At 49.7% G+C, this 16284-nt stretch overlaps 1 protein-coding gene across 1 annotated transcript in view; it reads right to left on the bottom strand.

Annotated features, from left to right (window-relative positions):
• ptprfa (protein tyrosine phosphatase receptor type Fa) overlaps positions 1-16284 on the bottom strand; it is a 170691-nt gene that overhangs the window by 57498 nt on the left and 96909 nt on the right. Inside the window, exons 9-11 of the mRNA XM_042057436.1 lie at positions 13291-13872; positions 12794-12927; positions 12242-12386 (exon numbers count right to left, since the gene is read on the bottom strand). Coding sequence (XP_041913370.1) covers positions 12242-12386; positions 12794-12927; positions 13291-13872 — 861 coding nt within the window. The remainder of the gene's footprint in view (positions 1-12241; positions 12387-12793; positions 12928-13290; positions 13873-16284) is intronic.

The following is a 16284-nucleotide window of genomic DNA, read 5'->3' on the forward strand; positions in this document are numbered from 1 at the left end:
TCGCCATGCCTTTTCGCCCCACCTAGCAACCGCAAGCTACGTTGCATTGACCGCCGGGAGAGAGAGACGGCCGGAATGTCTAAAAGGGCCAGTGTGAAAGAGGCCTGGCTTGTCTTCAGTTACCGAGGAGCTTTCTGTGGGCATTCGTTAAGAAACACGAGTAGTTGGGTTGGGGTTGAGAGAGAAAGCTTCTAAGACGATCTGTCTCCGTAATTCAGTTTGGCAGATGTTCCGGCTGTTTCCGCAGCCACGGCAAATAAGGAACGATAACAACGGCCAAGTGACGGAGGGCAACAGAATCCTTTGAGAAAACCAGGAAACGTTTCAGGGGACTGATGAATGAACGCTCCACTGACAAGGACAGCTTTCCTGCCGAGCTGCCCTTAACAGTTAACCTTGGGAGTTCTGGTCGGTGTGTGAAGCACCCCATTCCCCCACTCCCAACATTGTTGCGAGTTTTCCGACAACATTACATCAATGGGCTGTGAAGGCAAGCCACTAGGCTTCCAATAATGTGGTAAATCCCATTACCCGTCTTCAATGCGGCTTACAAATGAATGTGGGTTGTGGTGATCTGGCGCTAAGGCACACCTCCGTACTTCTCGTTCCACGGTGTGAGAATTACTGGAACACTACCTCTGGGGCATTGATTTTAAGTGGGGCAAAATGGTTTCTGGCGGCTGCCTTTGATGAAAGACACACTGCCATGCATGTGTGTGCAGGGTGTGTGCTTTCATGTTTGTGTGTGTGTGTCTGTGTATGTGTGTGTGTGTGAATGAGTCTGTGTTTGTGTGTCTCCTAGCACTTAAATATCAACAGAAAGTCAGTTTTGCAAGGGCATCCATGGTGCCTGGTTTCGGGAGGGTGGGATGGGATGGAGGGGGGGTTGTAGTGTAAAAGGAGCCTGTGACTGAGCTACAGCCGTATGTAGGGCACTGTGTGGGCTCCCACTGCACCGAGGTTGGCCCTGTTTACTAAAAATCCCTCATCTCCTCCCACACACAAACAGACCCTTCTCCAACGCTCTCCTCTCCACTCCTCTTCTCTTTCACCCTCTCTCTCTCTATCTCTCCATCTTTCCTCCCTCCCCCTCTCTACCTTTCAGTGACCTGTGGCTGTGTCGGTGACTCCCGCCTCCTTCCCCTTCTCGTCCTGCAACACGGGCCGAGCATTTTGATAGGTTGCTCTTATCTGATTGGATAGGCTTCGTTTCCTTGAATACGGGCTGCCCCCCCCGCCCCTCTTCTACTCCAACCCGCCGTGCACCACCACTACTTCTACCACAACAAACAAAACAAACAAACAAACAAACAAACAAAAAACCCCACAAGCATGGCTATAAATTCACCCTGCCTAAAAAAAAACAGAGGGAGGAAGTGAGCCAATTCAGAGAGAGACAGAAAGAAAGTGAGAGAGAGAGAGAGCAGATACAGAAAGAGAGGCAGAGAAAAAAAGAGAGGGAGAGGGACAGAGAGAACGCCAACTAAAGAGCAAAAGAAAGCCAGAAAAAGATAGAGTGAAAGAGAGAGAGAAAGAGTGAGTGAAAGAGAAAGGGTGGGAGTGAGAGAATAAGTCAGGTGTAAACACAAATAATAAAAGCAGCCATAAAAGTGAGAGAGGGAGTTAGAGAGTAATTAAGTCTTTATGTGCCTGTGTGTCTGTAACCACCACACACTGATGGGTTAATGCGATTTTATTTAAGTCTTTGTCATCAAGGCTTAGGTAATTACGATGACTAGATAGCCACACACGCTATCCTAATGGCAAGGGGGTCTGGAGAAGTTTACTACATCCCAGACTGACATAAAAAAGCGCCTCGTTGCTAAACTGCGGCCCAGATTTTCAGTGCACTTCTTTCATGGCGCGTCACCCTCGGTCATCTCTTGTGCCCTTGCTTGTGAGCGGGAAGGGAAAAAAAGAGTGAGGGGCACTATGAAACTGATTTTGTCCCAAACAGAACTCCATCAGACAGCAGGCGAGTGAAAACACACACACACACACACACACTTTTTCATGTGTCAGACAAGGACACGGACGTAGTAAAAAAGAAAAGTTCTCAACGGCAGGCTGTGCCGTGATGTGCCGCACACATAAACTGGAATGCTTCGGTGCAGGCATGTCTGTGTGTGTGTGTGTGTGTGTGTGTGTGTGTGTGTGTGTGTGTGGGGGGGGGGGGTAGCTGAATAGAGCCCATTTAAAGTGATGCAGCACCAGACACAGGCAGAACGTGATCCATCAGGAGGAACTGCCTCGCGCACAGACGGTGTGTGGGAGAGAAACGCTCAGTCCTGGCCAGCGCGAATCTCAGGGGCCTCTCCGTCTCCGAAGAGACTCCCTCTCCAGCCCTTCCCCCTCCCCACGTGAGAAGAGAGGGTTATGGGGGGGGAGTGGTCCATAGGCTAGGTGGCATTTTCGAAAGCGCCGACTCCTTATTGATCGTAATGCGGTGAGTGGAGAGAAAAGAAAAGACAGCAATACTAGTTGGCAATCGACAATAAGAGCCATTTCACACGAGGGGAGAAAAAAACAGAACAAAGAAAAAAACAAGAAAGACAAGAGACAAGGGAGGGAGAATAAAAAACAAACAACAAGAGCGAATGTCTGTCTGCAGAGAGACAGAGAAAGAGAAAAAGAAAGAAAGAGAGGAGAGAGAGATAAATCAATGGTTGTTGTAGGTCAACAGGAGTGCATGGGACCACAGTGGAAGCAGCTCAAGTGTGCATAGGAGCGGGGGTCCTCAAGTCTGCACAGGAGCGGGGTCCTAGCCTGCGCTGGTGCGTCCAGCCACGCTACGCTGAGGCCACTCCATCACGCGCTCACGCTCGCTGCAGGGGAATGTAAACTATATCATGGCTCAGTCACACAGATAGGTGTGCTAAACTGCAAGAGAGAGACCCTTAAACAGTGTGTAAAAGAGAGAGTTTAATGTGTGTGTGTGTGTGTGTGTGTGTGTGTGTGTGTGTGAGAGAGAAAGAGCAAGCACATTGTTTGGAGATGCAGTAGCTTGACTGGAGACTGCACAAGTAGATAAAGCTGGAATGTGGTGGCTGGCTCAGGGAGACGAGGGTGAGACGTTTATCAGTGAGCCGCTGAACACTACAAAAGAAATAAAAAAAACATCTGACGCAAGTTTAAAAGGTCACTTATTCATTTCTATAGAAAGGCCTTGGATGCTGGAAGGATGAGTGAAAACCAAGAAGCGCCATCATGAATAGTGACCTTGACGAAACGTCACAGATGTACACAAGTCGCGGTGTTAACTGATGACAAAAGCGTAGCTGCTCTTCCTGATGAGACTGACAGAGAATTACCCCGAGCGCCACCATCTTTAAAGCCCGACGCGTCTTTTTAGGCTTATCGACGGCAAAGGTATTTTCTTTTCTGATAGATAAACACCTGGCCTTCAGGCGCACATGGGTGGGGGGTAGGGGACATCAAGTGGGTGAATCTCTCATCTCTCTGAACGGACTCACACCTTGCCTTACCTTTGCCTGCGCCTGTTTAGCTGTGTGCTGGATAAGCACAGCTCCTGCTGAAAGGTCTGCCACAACGGTGCATCTCATCACACCTTCATTTTTTATGTCAGTCCCTTGATTTTTCTCGCCCCCACCCCCCCTTCTTCCTCCCCCCCCCTTCCACCCTTCCATCCGACCCCAAGAGACCAGCGCAGTGTGCTGGCTCCGATAAGCTCAGACACTTGGAGAAGGGCCTGAGAGAGATGGCATGCTCCTGCAAGCTAATTCTGGGATAACAATCCCCCCGCCTGACACCAAAAAAGCTCTCCTCCTTTCTCTGTCGCTTCGCCTCGGCTCTGCAGTCGGGGGGATGGTTTCTTTGCGTTGGTGTGCGCATCGCTAACTAGGATTAATCTTCCCGTTTCTCTTCCCGTTACATTTCCGTCCCCTCCCCACTCCCCGATGTTTCTGTTTCTTGGGAAATAAATGAAATGAAGTCGCATTCACTTGGGAGAAACATAACAAGGCAGCAAAAGATGGCATTTGTTCCCTTCCTGCACAAAAGTCAACAGGTTTCTTTGTTCTCCGAATCCACAAACACAACAATCATGATTATTAGTTATCACACAAAAGCAGCACCACCATAACAATACTGCTTCAAAAAGAGGAAAAAAGAAAGAAAGAAAGAAAGACAACAAACAAACAGACAGACAGACAAACAAACAAACAGACAGACACACAAACAGCCTTGATCCACGTTTAGAACGTGTCCCCGGAGGGCTGTGTACAGCTTAGTGGCATAAAGGTTAAATCACACTGGTCAGATCCCGCTGACCTCTCCACACATGTTCATGCCCTTTTATTTGACCCTTGCGAGGGTCCCACCGCGACGAAACATCACTGGGGACCAGGGGGACAGGTGAGGGGACACAGAACACAGGCTCGGCTCAGTACCTGGGCTTCGGGCAGGGCGACGTCCAGGATGACGGGCTGGCCGCGCGGCTCTCCGTTCTCCAGCCGCGAGTACACCACCTGGTAGCCGCGGATCTGGCCGTGCTGCTTGGAGGCGAGCGGTGGCTTCCACGTCACCCGCAGTGCTGTCGAGTTCACCGCCTCCACCTCCACCCGCCGGGGAGGAGCGCCTGGCACTGTGGGCGAGAGCAGCTCGTACAGTTAGAAACGGAGAAAAATGCACGCACACACAAGCACACACACACACACACACACACACACACACACACACACACACACACACACACACACACACACAAGCACACACACACACTCTCCCTCTAACAAGCATACACACTCTTGCTCTTTCAACCACACTAATACACACTCACACAATCGTTTTAACGCACACACACACACACACACACACACACAAACTGACAGACGCCGACACAAACCCAGGGAGACAAGCCTGCTTTCTGAATGACACAGCGCAGGCTCTGATTGGACAAGTTTTGAGTGGAGACAAGGGGGCCTCTGCGAGTGTCAGGGAGCAACTCGTCTCCCACTTCCCCCTCCATCCCTCCTCCTCCAGCCACCGAGACTCCCAGTCCCGCTCGCACTCCGCTCCTTCCAAAAGCAATCCATAAAGGCGTAAAGGTCAGGTAAAGGTCGGGCCCGGGGCCGTGCGGGGGAGAATAAATAACATTAAGATTCACGGGGCGGCTGTGCTGGGAGCCTGGGACTTCTGGGAGCGGATAGGAGCGGAGGCCCCCTGTACACCCTGTGCGTTGGCACGACAACGCTGTTGATACAGAGGGAAGGGTGGGCAGGGTTCTGAGTGCCGCCAGGATGCTTCATCAGCTCCCCGGAGGTGGTGGATGGGGGGTGGTGGTGGTGGGGGTTGAGAGACATTCAGATGAATACAAATTTGATATCAATAAAGAGAAGGCAAAGACATTGCATAGATGTTAATGATGGTCAATTGGAACAAGCGAGAAAGAGAGAGAGAGGGTGAAAGGAGGGCAGGAGGGAGAGAGCAGGAGTTGTATATGTGTGTGTGTGTGTGTGTGTGTGTGTGTGTGTGTGTGTGTGTGTGAGAGAGAGAGAGAGAATGAATAACACTGACGAGGTTAAAAAGCAGCATTATTAATAGACTGATGCCCAAACTGTAGCAGGGGGAGGGCGGGCGGGAGGAGAGAGGTAGGAGGGGGTGGTGTGCCCTTTGATAAATGAAGGCATACAGTGGGAGATCACCTATACGGGCGCAGCAGTGGAGAGCCTCAGCAGTGGGCTGCTACTGCTGCGGCGGCTTTGTTAAGTGGAATCATTTAGCCATATAAATCTGCAAGCCTCTGGAATCCAGCCTTGACCTTCAGAGGCAGAGAAAGTCAATAGCACTCCGGCGTGGACGGATAAGCACAAAGTCCAGGTCTAAGTGAGAGGGCAGGTGCACGTGTGTGTGGCTCAGAGGCATCCCAAGTCGCAGAGGAGAGGAGAGCAGGAAGGCTATTTTTCTGCCCTCTGCCAGCAGGGCGCAGAGGTCTGTTACCAGGCGCTTCAGATGGCAACGAGTGGGTTGGGTGGAGAGAGGGCAGCAGAAGTGGCCGCCTCATTCACAGTGATTTGTTTACCTCACACACACACACACGCACACACACACACACACACCATGCCACAGCTTTGACGCTAAGCATGGTCTGCATGCACACACATACTCACGCATGCTTCCAATATCGCCTCAGTGGTCCATGAAATCCTGAAATCCCACACCCTTCCCTCTAGTCCCCCCCCCCCCCCCCCCCCCCCCCCCCTGCGTCTCCATGGAAACGGCAGTGTGAAGATCGAGTGGGTTCAGCTCAGGTTCTCCATCGCAGGCTACCTTCCACACCCCCCCACCACCACCACCACCACCACCACCCCCCTCGCGGCGCAAAGCCACTCCAGCTAAAGTTGCTAATGCACTTTTCCCACAATCCCAGGCGTGAAGGCAATCAAGCGCACATCATCCTCTTGTCAGGTCGGGGGCGACAGCAGGGAAAGTGATTTAGGGGTAATTTGATAAAGATCCAAGGAGAAAATGGGAGTATCTGCACCCAGTCAGCTCGCAGGGCGTTCATCCCAGTTTGATGTAGGACTTGTAAGGGGCAGAGGCAATCTATCCACCGGCAGGTGCAAAACCACCGTGTCGCTCCAGGCTCAAGCAGCACCACTCCCCCAACCCCCCCCCCCCACTACTACCCAGCTCCACACCAAGGACACATCCAGGCTCAGCTACACGCTAAATCTCTCAATAATTAAAGGAGGACAAATAGCCTTCCCTTTCTGGATATATTAAAACAAATTAACACTAAATCGCGCCATTCTCTGCGATGCGCGTCCCCTGCACGTGCCATGCGGTTAATGGGACAGGGGAGGTAATTGGCTGTGTGGTTTATGGTCTGCATACTGTATGTTGTCCGCAGCAGCGGCGTTTCCTGCCCAGCTATAAACAGCTCCTTCGGTTGGAGCCCTTTTTTGCAAGTGTCTGAAGTGGAGTAGACTCAATGTCAAACAGGACGCAGAGCTGAAGCGATGTGGAGTTTGTTAGAGTGTGTGTGTGTGTGTGTGTGTGTGTGTGTGTGTGTGTGTGTGTGTGTGTGTGTGTGTGTGTGTGTGTGTGTGTAAGTGCGCCTGTGTGTTTGTGTGTGTGTTTGTGTGTGTGTGTGTGTGTGTGTGTGTGTGTGTGTGTGTGTGTGTGTAAGTGCGCCTGTGTGTTTGTGTGTGTGTGTGTGTGTGTGTGTGTGTGTGTGTGTGTGTAAGTGCGCCTGTGTGTGTGTGTGTGTGTGTGTGTGTGTGTGTGTGTGTGTGTGTAATAATCAGAGTTCAGGACGCTGGAGCACAATAAGACTCTAGGAGGCAGAACAGCAGGACAGGCAAGAGGAGGAGGACTGATGGTCAAGCCGTTTGGTCTCAGTGAGAAGAGTGGGGGGGGAGAGAGAGAGAGAGAGAGAGAGAGAGAGAGAAAGAGCGAGAGTGTGGGGGGGCAGAGATTGAAAGAGGGTGAGAGGCAGAAGGAAAGAGAGAGAGAGAGTGAAAGAGAGAGGGAGGCTGTTTCAGAGAGATAGACAAAGAGAGGGGGAGAAAAAGAAGAAATAAGGAGCGAGTGAGAGAGAAGAAGGGAAACAGCTAAGTGTTCTGCTAAAGCAAAGGCTGCTCGTCCCTCGTGAGAGCAGGACTAGCAAATGCCTCAAGGCCCCGGCGGGTGAGACTGTGTGTGTGAGAGAGAAACTGACAGAAAAAAACAGTGAAAGAGAGAGAAATGCAACAGAGAGAAACAAAGGGAGGTGGGGGTAGAGATGGAAAGAGAGAGTGAGACAGAGAGAAAAGAAGAAAAGAAAAAAGAACATGGAAGCCTGCTGCACCATCCATGCCAGTCACAACACACTGGATCAAACCAGAGACACTAAAACCCTACGACTCTGCACCACACAAACTCCACCTGTCCATCAACACCGTCAGGCTTTCCAAGAACCAGAGCTGCTCTGCATAAAACAGACTCCGGGACGTCCACTCCTGGGGAGAGGGGTGCTGAGCGACCGCAGGCCATGCACACACAGTGAACACACAGGTCCTGCTCTAATTCAACCTGCCGGGGGTAGCAGAGCTTAGCTGAAAGCTGTCTCTGTGGCATTGGGGTGGATGATGTTTGTTTGTCACTGTTTGGGGAAGAGTAAGGATCGCGCAGGCAGGCCTGTGTCGGAGAGAGGTGGTCAACAAGATCACCATATGGGCTTAAACCGTAGCAAGAACGCGTTATCGTTAAGGATCCAACACGCAGTGTCACAGACGGAACTTCACTGACCACTCGCTGACCACTTCGGTGCCAGCGTCCTCCTTTCGCCCAGGTTTGTGTTCCAGCACAGAAAATCAGCATGTCATTGTAAAGCCTTTGAGGTTTAGTAGGGGCAGAATTCTGCTTTGCGGTGGAGTTCTGACAGATCCTGGTGGAGGTTCTGAGGTTTGTCTTGGTAGAGGCTGACCCTCCTGCAACCGTGTGTTCGGATTTCAAGCCAGAGAGGCGAGAGGCTGTCAAGAAAGATGCCACTGGACCACCAGCGGGCCCCTCCCCAGCATGCCCTGCGGCAGTGATGGGAAAGACCACAGTGTTCGCCTGTCCAGGGCGTCCGAGAGGAAGGCTGAGGAGAGGCAGGAAGAACGAGGACGGGGGATTTGAAGAAAGAGAGTTTAAGAGGAAAACACTCAAGCTGTTAAGAGTATGGAGCAACAGGGCCCAGGCTTCAGAGTGAGTTAGTACTTTCTGTCGAAGAGGAGGAAGCAGCAGCAGTAGCAGCAGCAGCAGCAGCAGCAGGAGAATACGGAGAGGAAGAGGAAGTAGAAGAAGAGGAAGCAGCCAGGCAGGAAGGAGTCTGCAGAGAGCCAAAGTGGATTTGAGGATTTTGGAAGAGGCGGCAAGAGAGAGAGAGAGAGCAGAGCGGAGTCGGAGAGGGCCGTACCGTCCTCTTTGGTTCTGATCCGAGCGGCCGGGCTCTCCGGGCCGGGCCCCACATCCGTGTGGGCCCTCACCCACACCTGGTACTCGGTCCACTTCTCCAGGACGTCCAGCACGTGGCTGGAGGCGTCGGCGGGAATGTCGGGCACCTCGTGGCGCTGCGTGTCCTCCCCGGACGTCGCCTGGTAGGCCAGCGAGTAGCGCACGATGTTGCCGTGGCGCAGGGCGGCCGGCGGCGCCGTCCAACTCACCTGGATGCTGGTTGAGGTGAGGCTGACCAGGTGCACCTCCTGAGGAGGAGCTGACGGCGCTGAGGGTGGATGAGAGGAGGGGAGGATGGATGAGGGAGGGAGGGAGGGAGGGAGGAGGTCAGGCGGGATGGGAAACACTGGAGGGGTATGGGGGGGGGGTTTGGGCAACATGCACTCTGGACTGGGAGGAATACACACAGAAGCGGTCTCACCTCGGAGACCAATAATTAAGCGTGATTTAAGCCTAAAGTGCTTTGCGAGAGGCTCCCCTGGTGAGAGCTAGAGCGAGGACAAATATCAGATTGAATAATGGCTGGAAGAGTGAAATGGAGTTTTCAACACTAACCCGCCCACGCTGCTTATGTGAGGGAGGATTGGAGGGAAAAAAAATATGAGATAGTGATAAAGTTGAGCGTGGAGCCATTTATCCAGTTTGAGTATGTAAGGTAGGTCGTGACCTCTACAGTATATTCCACTGTAATCCCTGCTGATAAGAGGTGCTGGTGGTGGTGTTTTGTGTGTGTGTGTGTGTGTATGTATGTGTGTAAGAGAGAGTGGAGGAATGAAATTAAATGTTTGTTTCGCAGATACGGGAAAGCACAGAGCACAGCGGGAAGCGCCAACATGGCCATGCTCTTGGTATCGGCTCAGGCAAATTAACTGAAAGAAAGAAGTAGATATTTGAGGTGTGTTTTCATCTCAGTCCAGAGGGAAAACATAAAATACACAGAAAACAGACTTCTAAAACAATGTTGGTGACCCTTTTGTTACATAGCCCATGCGGAAATGCTACTATACAGTATTATACAAATAACAATACTACTACTATACCAAGTCCAGCTGATATACTGAACATCATTATCTACAAGTACTTTGACACTTACATGACTCCACTGTTAGCAGTTTATGTGTGCTGTAAGTCTTTGTCCCTGCAATGCTATTTTCAACAGTATAACTCCAGGGTAACCAGGGCTATGTAATTTGAAGTGCAAGCAACAATTTTCATAAAAATAAAACTGTAACACAAAATGATCAGGCGTGTAAACTAGAGGGTGAGGGAGAGGAGGTGACTGACATCATGTGGGGTGATGAGGGGAGCATCCGTCACACACACACCTGTGATTTTCATGATCAGAGCAGAAAGAGGCAACTTTTCCCATCTCGTCTGAAAGACTCTGTCCTGATTATCTGCCTTCACAAATAAAGAGGCAATAACCAGATTTATATTTATATATATTTTTTAAACCCAGATGGAACAGGAGAGAAAAAAAACTGACTAGCTGACGAGCTTTTCTACGGGGCTTTTCTTCGAGATGTCAGAATGGGGAATGATCATCGGGAGCGGAGCTTTAAGCGCGGAGCAGATTGGCACTGATACGTTTGAAACGGTGGAAAATGGAGAGAGAAAGTAATGAGACGGGGCGGAGAGACGGGTACTAAAGAGGGAGAAGGATAACGGCAGAGAGAGGCAAAGAGAGAGGAAGGGGAAAGAAAGAAAGAAAGAAAGAAAGATAGAACAAATGTGTGGAGGACGGGAATAAAAGATTTGTTTTAGTTTTATAAAAAGCAGATAAAGGAGGGAAAACATTAAAGGAAGATAAGAGATAACGAGACAAAGAACGACAAAAAAGAAGTTGAAGGGTGAGATTAAATCAAACAGTAGAGGTTGGAGGGAAAGAGAGAGAGAGAGATGAAGAGAGAGAGAAAGAGAGAGAGAGAGAGAGAGAGAGAGCAAGAGGGGAGTGGGAGGAATAGGGAGACAGATAAATACAAGAGAGGGGTCGTGTGTGAAGGAGAGAAACATGAAGGGCAAAGGGAGAGAAAAATAAAAAGGGGAGAAAGGCACACACACCCAGAGAGAGGAGGGAGGGAGTGAGGGAAAGAGAGAGAGGAGGGAGGGAAAGAGAGAGGAGGGAGGGAAAGAGAGAGGAGGGAGGGAGGGAGGGAAAGAGAGAGAGGAGGGAGGGAAAGAGAGAGAGGAGGGAGGGAGGGAGGGAAAGAGAGAGGAGGGAGGGAGGGAGGGAAAGAGAGAGAGGAGGGAGGGAAAGAGAGAGAGGAGGGAGGGAGGGAGGGAAAGAGAGAAGGAAAAAGAGAGAGAGAGAAAGTCACTGGACTCTATGACAGCCCGGCGTCTCTCTCCTGAGACTCACAGACTGTCAGTCGCCCAGCAGATAAGGAAGCCAGCGGATTTTAGGGGCCACTGTTCCTATGGGAACCGGGCCCTCAGTAGCAAACCAAGCCCTTTCATGGCTGACAACTATAACAAATAGCTTTGAATAAGCCAGGCTTTCTTTTGGGAGATATCATAAATATTTCAGGTTGAACTCTATATCTGCCGGTAAACGACAGAGGCTTTGGGCAGGGGCTGTGGGAGAGGGGAGGAGAAGGGAGGAGAAGAGAAGAGAGAGATTAAGGCGGGCGGCCATTTACGTCAAGCCGCCCTGCCAAATTTGGAAACCCCAGGAGAAATAACGTAGGATCATTACAGAGACCATGGACAGGCAGCAGTCTTGTCAGACGGCTCTGAATCACGACCAGGGTTTAAGTGTCTGGAGTGGTCGTTTCAGCCACAAGGTTGTCGCTCTTGCTCCTCGTTTGGGCTCTTTTTTTCCCACTGCTTTGATCTTGAAAATCACAAGCCTCTGAGACCCACGCAATACATCATGGGGAAAGTAAAGTACACAGAAATTTCAAAAAATGAACTACACTTAAAAGGGATGTTTACCCAAACCTACCATTTTCTGGGTGTTGGAAACGTTTCCTTTTAATTCTTCGATGGGAAATAGCAAGTCTGACAAAATTGCAAGCCCGCCATCCCAGAACAATCAGGTCTTCCCATCGGGATACAAACAACTATCTGTCTGATGGGCTTCAGAAATGATCCCATATGTGAAATAGAAAACTTTATTTGCCCCTTTTTCCATTACTATTTGGACTAACTATGACCACTATGAAGGACCTGGTGGTTACTAGCTATGAGGGTGCTAGCCGGGTTGTGTTTGATGCCTTGAAGACACTGAGACGGGGTTCTCTCGTTACGGGAAGAGGATGATTTAAAGCCAGCGGAGCTCAGTGCTGCATGTGGTACTTACTTGACTGAGCCGTGCGAGCCTCTATGGGCTGTGTGTAGACACCCAGGCCCATCTCGGAGCGGGCAGCCAGGGAGAACTTGTACAGAGTGTCTGGCTTCAGGCCCTCCACTGCATACGAACCAGCAGGGTCAAAGACCACATGTTGCTGGGAAAAAAAAAACACAAAGATAAATACCAATGGAATGTCCTGCTGACATGTCCGCACACAGACAAGTGAGTGAAAAAATACAACTGCATAACTAGTTATTGTTAATAAATATTAAAAATGCACACATTCTGAAAAACCAACATGCTCTAGATTTCGGTCTGTAATGTTATCTGACATTTGACACAAATTTAACCCTTAAAGGTGTACCGTCACACTATGAATGTTGGAAAATGAACATTCTAAAGAATATCTCAGTTCATTGAATTCAACATAGAATTTTAGAACCTTCAATTGTTGCGGAACAGAATCTTATGTTAGAATGTTCAAAAACCTACAAGGGTTAATTGAATACAGTTGAATACACTGGGCAGTTACACTGCATCATACTCGTTGTGCTCCAGTACCTTGTTTCCTGAGTCGGCCTCCCAGTAGGTGAGCTCGTACTTGATGATCTGGTCCTGGACAGGCCAGAGCCAGGTGAGCATGATGCGTGTGTCCAGCTCTGCCTCCGCCTCGAAGCCTGCAGGCTGGGCTGGCACTGAGGAGCCAGAAGGAAACACACTCAGACACAGCTGGAACTCTTCTATTATGTTTACCATTCTCAGATAGCATAAATTGTTACAAAGCGTCCTGAATATCAATTGCCAATTAGCGATTTATACCAAATGCAGACTGATGATGGCATGAAAATATGCAAAACATAACGCAGGTAATTTATAAACAATAATTCATACCAATTCATGAATTATTTAGATATATTATTTACATTTGATATAAATTAAGATGAATGAACGTTAATTCAGTAATTAGAAAGCAAAAATAGCACTAAATGCTGCAGCTGTATCCAGCCCACCCCACTGATTCTGTGTGTGTGTGTGTGTGTGTGCGCGTTGGGCCTCACCTCCTTGCTGGGTCTTGACCTGCAGGACGTCCGAGGGCGGCCCGTCTCCGACGGACGTGAATCCGAGCACGCGCAGGCTGTAGGTGATGTCGGGCGTGAGGCCCGAGATGGTGGTCAGCTCCGAGTAGTCGGTGTTGTGCTTCTGCCAGGTGCTGAGCGGCGACTGCAGGTCCTCGGTGTAGTAGACGCGGTAGCCGCGGATCTGGCCGTTGGGTTCCTCCGGAGGCTTCCACTGCACCAGCATGGTGCTGGAGCTGAGCATGCGCGCCTGCACGTGCAGCGGCGGCGAGGACGGCGCCTGCTCGCTCGTGCGCGTGTCCACGGGACCACTGGGCGGCCCGCGCCCGATGTTGTTCACCGCCATCACGCGGAACTCGTACTCCGAGTAGGGGCTCAGGCCGCCGATGCTGTAGCGCGTCGACGCCACGCCGTCCACCTCCTGGAAGTTGTTCTCCGACTGCTTGGGCCGGTACTGGATGACGTAGTAGGACACGGGCTCCGGGTTGCCCGAGTCCCACGTCAGGGTCACGCTGGTGGCGGTGGTTTCCGTAACGAGCAGCGTCATCGGGGATTTGGGCAGGGCTGCGGCACACGAGGGCGAAACCGTGGAGGCAGGGACAGGGGAAAAAGAGAAGACACATTGTCAACGCAGGCAATTTCATTTCTCATCTATTTTTCTGAATGCCTGATTTGCGGGGAGGTTGAAAGGCTTTCTCTGTACAAACTCAATAACTCGATAAAGTCAGAGAGAAAAAGAAAGGGGGGTGGGGGGGGAGGGAGCGCGTAGAGTCGTTTCTTTCTCCTACAGTCCATCACTATTCCAGAGGCTGCTTCTCTCTTCCTGCGACTCACCTGTCACTTGTGGGTACTGACAGGCCATGTTCATTATCTCTCAAAGCAAAATGTCTCTCTCCCTGCATGACATAAAGGCAGCTTAAGAGCGCGGCTCCATACGAGCCTACGTGGAAGTATTTATAACGATGAGGAACAACTCCATGCTGGGGGAATTCATTTCTCCAACATCCGTCCCCACTGTGCACCTTTATGTCAGACACTGGATCACTGGCCAAGTATAATAACCACCTTTATTTATATATTTATTTATTTTTAAATGTGTTCCGCAATTGAGTTGGGCTGTTTCAATTGGAATTGCTTTTTGCTTGTTTCTCATTCATCAAATTGGCTGGGCAAGATAAGGAGACTCGGAGGAAGAAGACATTGTGAGGCCCTTCAAAGGGACTAATTTATTTTAGGGTTAGGGGCTTCACTACATTATCCTGCGACTCTGAGGAATCGTTTTGGACTACTGATGCAATAAAGAGGACGGCTGTACTGTACCCCATTGCCTGGACTTTGCCTGCTGTTTACTCACGCTGCACCACAAACATGATGCACGGCAGGATAGGACCGCAGGTGACCTGTCGGAATAAACGTGCCGTATTGCTTTATCAGTACCATCTGTGATTAAATCTGTCCTTTAGCTGCCATTGCCTACGCATTCACTGCTCTTTCCTATGACATGACTCAATTCAAGAACAGAAACATAATGTACACTATGTAGTCACTATACCATGTTATATAACACACCTGCATTCTGTTCTCACCATAAAATGCTATGATGTACGCATAGCCTTTCTCCTCACTATGAAATGTTACCCCCCTACATACACACTGTGCAGTCACCAGTGGTTTGGTGTCTTGACAAGTCCATGTTTGGACAAGTGGAGGGTCATGTAATGTTTCAGGGTTCACGACATACACATCCACTCCAAGAGCAATCTGACAGCCTGGCTCCGATGTTATAACGTCGCTAACATATTCTGATCCAGAGCGACTCCTAGCCTAAGGGTGGAGAGAAGGACCAAATGCCTGAGATCCCAAAGACTCGCTGCGGAATGGAGAGGCATGCTTGGCGCAGGAGGCAAACGCAGATACGTTCTTTTCTAATGCAGTTCTTGAACTGTAAACAATGCCATTACCATCACTTTGCCTGGCAGTAATGGACTTGCGCTCACAGGTTTTTCCATTTCCAGAGGCGAATGGAAAGTGCGAGTATTGTAATAAAATCGCAGTTGAAAATGACTCTAAATGACTTTTGTGTTGTGTGCACTCGGCCTGCTGCCGACAGACTTCAATTGGGCGCCGCCAGGGTAACGCACAACTGCACGGGGGTAGGAAAAACACAAGATGGAAAAGCTGACAAACTGACACGAGGGGGCACGCCACAGGAACCAGGGATTTCCTGTCACCATATGGAGATAACTGTATGGCATATGGTATGTTAAAAATGTGGTGCATCACAGAATCCCAAAATGAAGGATTTTTCCGTTTTTTTTTTTTTTTTTTACACAGCTTGGTGCTTAATTGGTGAAAAATGTATACATTAGGCTGTGCTGCAATTTGTCTAAAAAAAAAAAAACCAACAACAAATAAAACAAAATTCCAAGATTAGACTTGCAAAAACCCACAAATGCAGAAAAAATGTGGGGCTTCTCTGAAAGGTTCAGTCAGTGGGTGAGGCACTACCATCTGTCTCCCCGCAGACGAACATCACAGCAATGCACTTACAATACACTTACAATGCACTTACCAGGAAGCCGATGTATCTCTACTCCACACAAATCCTATCCCTAATACATCTGATTAAAATTCTCTCCTCATCCTGTCATGATCTAACTCCCATCAACAAACAACTACGCTCCAGTGAATGAATTCTTAATAAAAGATAACTGTGACTGATAAGCATTCAGACGTGGGTTATTCACTGAGTCTCCGTGAGGAACAAACAATCCCTCCGAGAGCATTGGCAGTTTATTTCTCTTCATATTTCATGGCCCATTCAACCCTGCTGTGTGAGAAGAAAAGGGGGAAGTCTGAGGGGATCTTCTCCAGCGTCCCAGACATTAGCTTGTGATAAACAATCCGGGAAATTAATTCTTCGACAGTCTCCTTTTTTGAAAAAAACTATTTTCATTGACTCAGTAACCATGAGGG

The sequence above is a fragment of the Alosa sapidissima genome, chromosome 12 (genome assembly GCF_018492685.1).
Source record: "Alosa sapidissima isolate fAloSap1 chromosome 12, fAloSap1.pri, whole genome shotgun sequence".
NCBI lineage: Eukaryota > Metazoa > Chordata > Actinopteri > Clupeiformes > Clupeidae > Alosa > Alosa sapidissima.